Source organism: Belonocnema kinseyi, chromosome 3, assembly GCF_010883055.1.
Source record: "Belonocnema kinseyi isolate 2016_QV_RU_SX_M_011 chromosome 3, B_treatae_v1, whole genome shotgun sequence".
Lineage (NCBI taxonomy): Eukaryota > Metazoa > Arthropoda > Insecta > Hymenoptera > Cynipidae > Belonocnema > Belonocnema kinseyi.
This window is the reverse complement of record NC_046659.1, coordinates 58,399,883-58,410,227: the sequence shown is the minus strand read 5'-3', so window position 1 is coordinate 58,410,227 and position 10,345 is coordinate 58,399,883. Positions and strand designations below refer to the sequence as shown.

The window sequence follows — 10,345 nt, the reverse complement described above, 5'->3', positions numbered from 1 at the left end:
ACGCACTTTTCTGAAGGATTAAAAAAACTTGAAAAGCGATTGACCAAGTGTATAGAGCTCCTAGGAGATTATGTTGAAAAATAAAAAAAAATTTACCCAAAAAAAATTGTTTTTATAGTTCATTCTAAGGACTTATTGAACTACCCTCGTATTTATACAATGACAGTATGTTTGAACAAGTTTTACATTCTCATCAGAAAAGATAATAATTTTGTGTTAAAATTGACCACCTGGTTTTTGTCAAATGTCCACGCTTTGAGACCTTCAGAACCTGAAAAAAACAGGTATTCGTGAATATGTCTATCGCTGTCTGTACGCATAGCTCTATGCGGATTACTGAATGGATTAGCCTTTGGAATACTCTTTAAGTGTCCTAAACTAAAGGTCAAGTTCTTTAGCCAGTCATTATGGATAAAAGTGCAATAAGTGAGACCCTTTAAAAAATTTTCGAGAACACTATTTTCGAGATTCAAAAATTCTCTGTGCGTTTGTTATTAAGTAAGTAAAATTTAGATTTTTGAAAGCTCTATAAGATAATCATAACAACTTTTTGAATTTTCTTGAAAAATTTTCTAATCAAATTTGGATGGCACAGAAAATAATAAAAAATAAAAAATTCCATTTATCGGTCTAACTATGTAAGACACAAAAGACACAAAAAAGCCACAAGCCTGCACTCAAAAAAGATCTACAAAATTTGTTATTGTTCATTTTCTGATAGCATTCGTATTTTTTGTTTTATTCGTAAAAATCAACATTAAGCATAACAACATTTAATTTCTGGAAAAACGGCACAAGTTAAGAAAAATCAATTAGACAAAAGTTGTTTCACCAAAAAGAGCTATAAATTCATCAGTTATCATTTTTTGAGAGGATTCGAAGCTTTAATTTTATTCGTGAAAAATTACATTAAAAACGAACACATTAAATTTTTAGGAAAATGATGCAAGGCACACAAAAAAATACGAACAAAAGGTGTGCACCAAGAAAGATCTATAAATTTGTCAGTAATCCTTTTTTGATGAACCGCACAGTTTTTGTTTGAATTGTAAAAAATAACATTAAAAATAAAAAAAATATTTTTTAAGTGATAGAAGGTACGAAAAAAGTTAATAAATAAAAGTTGTTCATCCAAAAAGGATTTAAAAATTTGTTTTTATTCATTTTTTGATAAAAATGGTAGATTGAAGTTTTGGAAAAACGACACAAGAGATGAAAAAAAATGAAAAAAAGTTGTTCAACCAAAAAAGATCTGCCAATTTCTTACAAGGTCTTGCTATAAAAATTCATGAAAAATAAAAAAATTTTCTCTTTAGAAAAATGATACAAGCTACAATAACATTTTATTTAACAAACTTTTTGTCTAACTTATATAATAAAATTAGTGCAAATTAATGAGCAACTATTAAAGTAATCATTGAAAAATAAAATTTGTACATTATTTTTAAATATCTAAATAAGTAGTACCAGCCCGAGTTACAGAAATAAATATAATATACATTTTATATGATATTGTTGAAAATATACAAGGGAGTTGATGACCGATTGTTTCTGAGATGGGTGATGGTGGGAGGAGGCATGTAGGTATCTGTTTGTATGCGTGGGTTTTCTGTAAACTTCATGTCCTAATGTGTTATCAGATTTTTTGTAAACTAATACATCCAAGAAAGGCAATTTTCCGTTTTGTTCTATTTCCATGGTGAACTGGATATTAGAATGTAATTGATTGATAAAATCGAAAAACTTATTTAGTTCATCTCGTCCATGTCGCCAGATGACAAATATGTCATCAACGTAACGGAACCAGAATTCTGGTTTAAGTTTGGCTTGGTTGAAGATTTTAGTTTCTCGATGTTCCATGAAGACATTGGCTATTACAGGTGAGATTGGGGATCCCATTGCTGCCCCTGAGGTTTGTTCGTAGAATTGGTTATTGAACGAGAAGTAAGTATTATTAAAACAGTGTTCTATCAAAGGTACGAATTTGGAAGGGAAGTTTCTGAAAGATTTAATAATATCAATTGTATCCGAGTTTGGTACTTTCCTAAAAAGAGATACTATGTCGAAACATAACATTTTATTTGATGAAACAACAGTCATTGCAAAAACACACAACAAATTTCCAAGAAAATATAAAGAAGCAATCGAAATCTTAAAACACCTTGATAACATCAATAGGGACAATGCATATAATACCAATCCGAGTTGGCTTTCCGTTCTCCTGGATTTTTAAAAAAAGGCTTGATTAACCGATCAAGTTCGACCAGTCCCCACGGTGGGGCGCTCTGGTTAATCACAGGCATAGTAGAGAGTATACCTAAGAACAACATGACCTGATAACTCAGTTTCAGGTCAGCCCTGAAGATGTGAACTGCAATGTTAACGAAACGTCGGTAGTTTTGTACACAAGTGAAACCCGAAATATCTCTTATTATCAATTATTTTAAGTGTTTAGACAACTTAAAATTATTAATAAAATACTTGGAAATTTGGCACTTATTTATTAAAAATAATGAATACTAATGCATATTATTCTTTACAAATTCCTCAAGAGATGATTATACTGTATTGACAAAAAGGTTTATAACAAGTACTTCTTTTGTCTATTTTTTCGGGAACCGAGCTTTTCACATTTAAAACTCCATATTGAATTGAAAAGGCCGGGGGCACGGGTTAACGTGTAAATAAATGACGGATTTTCTTCCGGAAAACGAGCAATTTGGGAGGGAACGAGGGTGCTCATAAAAATTCGAAAGTCGGACCCTAAAGCTATATTCAATCTCTATATATAGTCGCTAATCAACCTGACAGCCAGTTTGACTATAAATTTTCCATTAATTCAAATAATATGCCTCCTAATAATATGTTTATGCAAAACAAATCTGCCGGTATCGATAAGGAATTGATTATTTTTCATGTATGAAGTAAAATACTACAATAAAAGAAATGTAAATTCTTATTGAGTAGGATGGAATTAAACAAAATCATTTTACGTATAAACATTACCAATAATGTTATAGCACTTTTTTGAGTCGGTCGGCCACGTTGAAGTCTTGCCTGCATCACCCTTATTGCGAGTATTTACGAAGAAATTCTGCGAAGATATATCATTCACGAAGCCGCTTTGTTTTATGGTCATATCTTCGGTTAGTGGGCAAGATGGGGCTGGACAAAACACGGTAATGATTACACAAACAATACTTATGTATTATATAATAAAAATTTAATATATTGATCTTATACAATTGACTATACGGCACTTTTAGCTTCAATTATATTTTCAAAACACATAATTTCTTCAGTAATCTTTTTTTAATACTTAATATTGGATAAATTGTAAAACTCGATACGATTTTATGAGATAACTTTTTATATTCTAAATAAAATCTTATGGTTTAAAATTTTTAGAGTATTTTGGCTGGGTTGCTTTCTTACTTTCCTGCTGGATGCTCTACGAAGCAGTTACTTCATTTTGGATTTGGATTTGAAAATCCCAGTACGTATTCAGTCTCCTTAATAAAGTAATACATATCACTGTAATAATTAAAAAAAAAAATAATTCGAGGTTTATTCTGCGCAGACACGTTTCGCCAATACGACTACGGAGTAGCCAAAAATTTGTTAAAATATAAATCAGTTACTCCTCCAGAATATCCCTTGGAAAAGGTCACAGTACCTGTAGCGGTTTGTTATCGAACTAACGACTTTTTAGTTGACCCAAAGGTCAGTGGAATAAAAATTTAAATAAAATAGATGACTAGAGATTTGTGGTTATTAAGTATTTAAAGCACATCACCTGAAATATGGCCGTACGTTGAACAAAATTTACTTTTTTCAGGACATCAGCTTGCTTGAAAATAGACTGAAAAATATTGTTCGAGTTTCAATCTGCAATGCAAGTCTAAATCATTTTGATTTCAATTATGGTAGTAACATACGTATGGAAGCTTACAATGATGCTCTGAAATTGATGGAAGGGTACTAACCTTATAAATAAAAAACAGAGTAAAAAGAAAGGAAAAATATTTATTGGACAAAAATAATGATTGGGCGTCAAGATAAAATGTTGAGCATTTTAAAAAAGGGCACAAATCGTTGCAACTCTATTTTTTAAGAGCTGTAGTGGGATTCGAAAGGTCCCACTGGGAAACATTTTTCGTAATTTTTGTTAGAAAACACTGCAGGAATTTTTCCTAAATATGCAAAATACATCCGGAAATAAAGAGAATGGAACTCTAGTTATGGATAAATTTAATTCATAATGCGACACGATCTTGTAACGTATACCATCAAGGATTTAATGGCCCGTGCCTCGAAAACTTGCCCGTAGAAAGTCTCCAATTTTTCACCTTAGAAAATAAGAAATTGGATAAAACTTCATTTTAAAACTCTGGGTCTTCTTATTTAAGTTCACAATGGCTAGAGTCTACACTTTTTTCATATATTCAACATCTGTAGATTTTTTTTAAAGTTCATTCGTAGGGTTTCCTTTATTTTTCAACTTTAGACTTTTTTGTTCCCTTACGGAAATTCCGCGAAAAGATAAGAGTTTAGTTTATGCCAAACACAAATCTGAAGAATTGTAATTGCTATATTCTACCTATATATTATTAATAATATGCAATAGTGTAATTTTCTACTAAAATTATAAATAAAATAGATACAGAATGATGTTACTTTCTATTTATATTACCTTTTCCTCTAATTTTCAAATATTCAGAAGAATTAGAAAAAAAATTAGGCTTGATTTGCGACTGGTTAATTTTTCACTATCCATTCTTATTTGTGGCTTCGTCGGTTCTATACATTAAGGATGCTGTATCGGCATAAAGCTCAATACAATGGATATAGATTATCCTCTATAAATCTATTGTCTTTGATGTGAAAAAGTATGAATGTTAAGGAAATAAAGAAAACAAAAGTACTTCAAAGAGGTAGGATCCACTTCTATTTCAATTCCAATCCACGAGAAAACTAACGAGAACAGTCCATTGCAATCAATTCACCTATTAAAATACAAATCATATTTCACTCTTACTCTAAGTTAAATTTAAACACTTAAAATATTAATTGCTAAATGCACAGTTTATTATCTAATACTTTATCCTTTACATTATAATAGATTTTCAGAATACTTCATCAATTTTTTAATTTACTCTGGAAATCTTAGTTCTGCATACTGTTTTCTGTTTCCTGTGTAAAAAAGACTTGATGAACCTATCCTAAAAATCTTAGATATCAAAAACCATATATAAAAAAGTTTGTATATGTTTCTGAAAAATTATTTATTATAATTTGGGTTTATATATACATGTGTGTGTGTGGGTGGGTGTGTTTAGGCTGAAATAACAATTTTTATGAAAACTGGTACAAAAATTGAAGTTAATTAATCAAATTTGTAGAAATCATAGTGCTAAATGACGTACATTATTTTATAAGTAAAAAGCTGGAGCCAATCCTTCTCAAACTTGGTAAACTTTTTTACATATAAAAATCTCCCCCCCCCCCACCCCGAAAAAAAGATATTTTTGTTTACATGTTTTTATATTAACGTTGTTTTTCACTTAAAAAATAACGACATTTTTCGTACAAAATCGCATATTTTACTTTAAATGATCACAAAGATTAAAAAAAAATTACCAAAAATAATCGTTGGGGCAGGAAAAACTTATATGCTCACGAAATTTTGCAACTTTTTTGATTTCCGATAAATCTACGTTGAGATATCGTTGCAACTGCAAATCGTCTTTTTCAAGAGGCGTAATCGAAATTGCTCCATCACTGACTTATTTCACGATATTTTTCTACAAAAAAATTACTAATTATTTTAAAAATAATACTCTGTAACATGAAAAACATTTAAATACATTTAAGTTGCCAGTAGCCCGTCTGAGTGAAAAGATTAGTTAATTTGGTTAAGCTAATTAATTTAGTTCTTCCTCTTATCAAATAGAAAAATCCCATTTGTCGCATGTACTTGTAAGTAAGAGAGCCCCTTTGCTACTTGTTCGTCTTGCGTTTATTTTGAACCGCTTTTTCTTCTAAACTCATTTTCGGTCATAAGGCTGGTTCCTTCGTTCTATGTCATATATAGATAAGATAAGAAATATATATTCAAATTAGATAACTAATGCATATTTTTTGGGTTATTTATATTATCTTCTATCTTATACAGAATTGCACTGTTAGAAATTTCTGTATTAAGTTTAATACACATGTATTGGAAGTTTTTTTCAGATACGTATATTAAATTTAAGATACCACCAAATTTGAAAGTTTAAACACACATCTGAAATTTAATACAAATGTATATTGAATTTCAGATGTGTGTTTGAACTTTCAAATTTAGTGGTATCTTAAGTTTAATATATGTATCTAAAAAAAACTTCCAATACATGTGTCTTAACCCTAATACAGGATTCACTCCTGCGGCACGTGAAAGAAAACGAATGTTTTCATAACTTTGCTTATAAATTGTCAGAAGACAAATATAAAAATTTTCTATCTCTACGCTATAATTGTATCCGATGAGAATTTTAGATAGTTATTGAAATTATAGTTAATAGATAAATTTAATGTTAAATCTAAAACTTGGATGAATAGCCTTAACCGTATTTTTGAACATACCGCCATTGCATAGCAAATATTATTTATAACTAATTGTTATAAATAAATGTACTTATTTAACATTTTTCAACGCAAAGCATTTTACTTTTCTGTAGGTTTTTCTTTTATTTCTTTTTTTTTCATCTCAATAGTAATAATAATATTATTCCACAAAAAATTATAATAAATTAAAATAAATAAATATTATCTTTGTATTAATTATCATTGAAAAGACAATTTTATCTTTCTAAAGAGACATAGAAGTAGAGGGTTTTCAGGGGAAGATGTATGGATTTAAAAGATGCTCAAGTTTTATGCAAGGATAGGAACGTTCGGAAGAAATTATTTTATAAGAAATGCGTGACGTGGAGTATATTCATGTGATCTATCACGTATGATGATTTTGTGAATCTCTCCGCTTGGGGTGATTGCTAGAGATATTGATCAGTGATCTGTGTCGCGGCGGAGCTTTCCGCTCATGACTTCGACGGCTATGTTGGCTGTAGCATCGCTACTGACAGGAGTTTCCATATCAGAGAAGCAGGAAACGAAGAGGAAAGGGGCTAAAAGGAGCACCAAAAACCGACATACCATCGAGAAGTTCCTTAACTGATCGCCTTACGAGGAAAGAAAGAAGTTATAAGTACACAGGTGAAAAAGTTATATGTAATTTATGTATAGTGGATAAGACAATTATATTTTTGATTTGTTTTATGAACTTTACCATGTAAAACAAATGAAAAGTATCAGTGTGTTGTCCAATATACATAAATTATATATAATTTTCTACCTGGGTAGTAGAACATCAGCTACGCCTCCGGAGGATATTTCGATTGGGAGCTATCAACCGACCACTTTCACAGGAATGCCATGCTAGTTATTAACTTTGAAATTTATAATGACAAGTATTTGATGCGCTACTAATTTCAGCACTACTTCTATTGAAGGAATGGCCTTTTGCCTATTTTTTGAGCGTATTTCCCGAAAATAAAAATAGTCAGCGAAGACGATCTTGAGCAACGAAGGCGTCAAATTATAGATGAGAACCTCTTTCCTAGAAGAATCATCAAGCGAATAAGATTCGGGGTTGACACTGCATTCCACTAGCAACTCCAGGTTGCGTAGGTCAAAAAGTTCCCAACTGAAAGCCGAAAATAAATGGAGACATTTTTAGATGTCACTTTAATGCAAAGGCTCTGGAAGAGAACCCGTGAGGGGAGAACAACAACGTCTCTTCGTGAGTCTCCTTCCCAGTTGATGCATAGAGTGACCGAACAACATCTGGAAATAATTAGCAACATCGTACCCCGCAGTTGCGATGGAAGAGAAGGATAATTAGATAGATGAGTACGTGTGGAAGATAATAAATAGGTTGAGGAAGCGTAAAGTAGGGATAAGAGATAATATAGGGAGTGAGGAGTAGAGTGAGTTTTTGAAAGAATCGTTACAGGGTTCAGATTCACGGAAGAGAGATTACGGGAGTACAACAAAGACAGAAGGCAGAGAAGGATAAGTTGAATGGCGAGGAGATAGAGAAACAGATAAGGAAGTTAAGATGGTCAAAGGCAGCACTGCTGGACGGTGTAGACAACAATACTTAGCTGTATAGTATACAAGATAATCAGATGCTAAAGTAGGTAATGAAAGAGGAATGCAGGGGATATTCCGAGGATGGTGAAGAGAGGGGTTAATAGAGCCACGGCATTAGAAAGAAGATAAGCGGGAAAATTATAGAGGGATTACGCTAATGAATACGGTGTACAAAGTGTACGCGATGATGTTAACGGAGACGCTGCGGAAATATGTCGAGGGAAAAGAAATATTGCCAGAGATGCGGGTGGATTTTAGAGCGGCTAGGAGCCTTATCGACAATATCTGGGTTTTTCACCACGTGGTGGATATAGAATTAACGAAGGAAGGTTTGAAAGTGTACGCGATTTTTGTGGCGATGGGGGAGAAGGGAGTGGATAGAGGCCTGATCAAGAGACTAAGGAGACAATAGATAGGATGAGAGGAGGTAAGAAAATTTTAACAATTTTCTGGAAAGCTACCGGCCGCAGTGATTTTAAAGAAGATTATGAAAAGGTTTGAGAAGTTACCTGGATAAGAATAAGTTAGAGCCGAATTCTGAAAAGTCGAAGGTTATGGTGTTCAGAAAAGGAGGTTGAAGTGATAAGGAGGTGAGAGGCTGTAGGGGGGAAAGGCGGTGCAGGAGGTAAAAGTGTTATTTGTACCCGAAAATCCAGTTTCGGAGGATCGGAGGAAAAGGGGAGTGGATGGTCATCTAAAAAATTGAGTAGGTCAAATTTTATGATGAGGAAGGTGTGGAGGCTGGGAAAGAAGATGCTCGCAGATGATTTTAGAAGGAGAATAAAATTATTCGTGTCGCTAATTATGAGTATTGTATTTTATGGAGTGGAAGTGTGGGGGGGGGGGGCGCCGAAAGAAAGTTAGAAGGTAAGTAGAACACAGAAGACGTATGTAAAGTGGACATTGGCCTTAGCAAGAAGAAGCCTAATTATATTGGCAGGAGAGAGACGGGGAGAACGAGTTCAGGGAATATAAAAAGGATTTGATCGTGTAAATGGGAGAAGAAATGTTTAGAAAAGGGGAAAGTAACCTGGTTAGTGAGTATTGGTAGGGAAATGAGAACAGTAGAGGGGATGGGAAGACGGAGGTTGAAAGAGAGAGGTATTTTTTAGCATGAATCGCCTGCAGATGCATGAAGTAAGAAGGATGCATGAGCAAGGAAAGAAAGTATATGAGATGGTTAAGAAAAATGGCATGGGGAGAGAGAGAAGGCAGCAGGGGAGGAGAGAATAAGTGAGTCGAAGCTTAACAGGAACTATATGTAGATTAGGCCAAGTGAGATAACGCAATATTTATATCAGAAAGGAGAGAAAGGAAGACAGGAGCTTATAGCCAAGACAAGATATGTGTGCATGCAGGGTAAGATGCAGAAAAAGAGAAGAAAGGATGAAGAGGAATGGAACAGGAAAAATGGTAAATTATAGAGGATGTACATATCAGTAAAACTTAAACATTGAACCTAAATAGTGGATAAGTAATAGATATTAGCTGCCGAGACAGAGCTTGGCAATTTGAGGCAAAGCGAGAAAGTAGGAGTATCTGTGCGTAGCGTGGAAAAGCGAGGAGGGCCAGGCGGTAAGAGGGATCGGTCTTAATGATAAGGTGAAGAAGGATGTTAGTTTCTAAGGAATAGTTCTGGAAAATTTTATGAAAATGGAAGTGTAGGCAAGTCAATTTTTTAAGGCGAGCAAACCAAGAAATAAACGTTTATCTATAATAATGTCAGCTCAAGAACATCTGCGAACCTGAACAATGCGATTGACTATCTTAAGAGATGTTCATGGTCCTTTTAGCGCGACTGCGGCGATTTGAGAGAGTGATCGCAATAAAAGTCCAAAGCTTAGTAAGATTGCATTTACATGGATTATTATTAATATGTAAATACCTAATTCTCTTGAATTGAAGATTACGTGATTAATCCTTTTATGCTTATATTTAATATTTTTATAGTTTATTTTTTTAATAGGTCATTTAAATACGCTTCCTATCTGCCAGGGAATATTTCAACTAATCTAAAAATATAATCCCGAATATATTCAAATAATAACCTGAAATCTTGAAAGAGCTGGCGCTGTTTTAATGAACAAAAATTCTACCATTTTTTCAAAAAAGACCAGAAATGTTAATGATGAACTGTACTTCGACCACA

General features: G+C 32.9%; 2 protein-coding genes across 2 annotated transcripts in view; both read left to right on the top strand.

Annotated features, from left to right (window-relative positions):
• The window catches only part of LOC117169589 (lipase 3-like), an 8,175-nt gene extending 5,015 nt beyond the window's left edge, over positions 1 to 3,160 (top strand). Inside the window, exon 4 of the mRNA XM_033356036.1 lies at positions 3,021 to 3,160. The gene's annotated coding sequence lies outside the window, so the exon portion shown is untranslated. The remainder of the gene's footprint in view (positions 1 to 3,020) is intronic.
• Positions 1 to 4,030, top strand: part of LOC117169839 (lipase 3-like) — a 5,077-nt gene extending 1,047 nt beyond the window's left edge. The window contains exons 2-4 of the mRNA XM_033356347.1: positions 3,409 to 3,496; positions 3,581 to 3,723; positions 3,839 to 4,030. Of these exons, the coding sequence (XP_033212238.1) occupies positions 3,409 to 3,496; positions 3,581 to 3,723; positions 3,839 to 3,985 (378 nt within the window). The 3' untranslated portion in view covers positions 3,986 to 4,030. The remainder of the gene's footprint in view (positions 1 to 3,408; positions 3,497 to 3,580; positions 3,724 to 3,838) is intronic.
• The last annotated feature ends 6,315 nt before the right edge of the window (positions 4,031 to 10,345 follow it).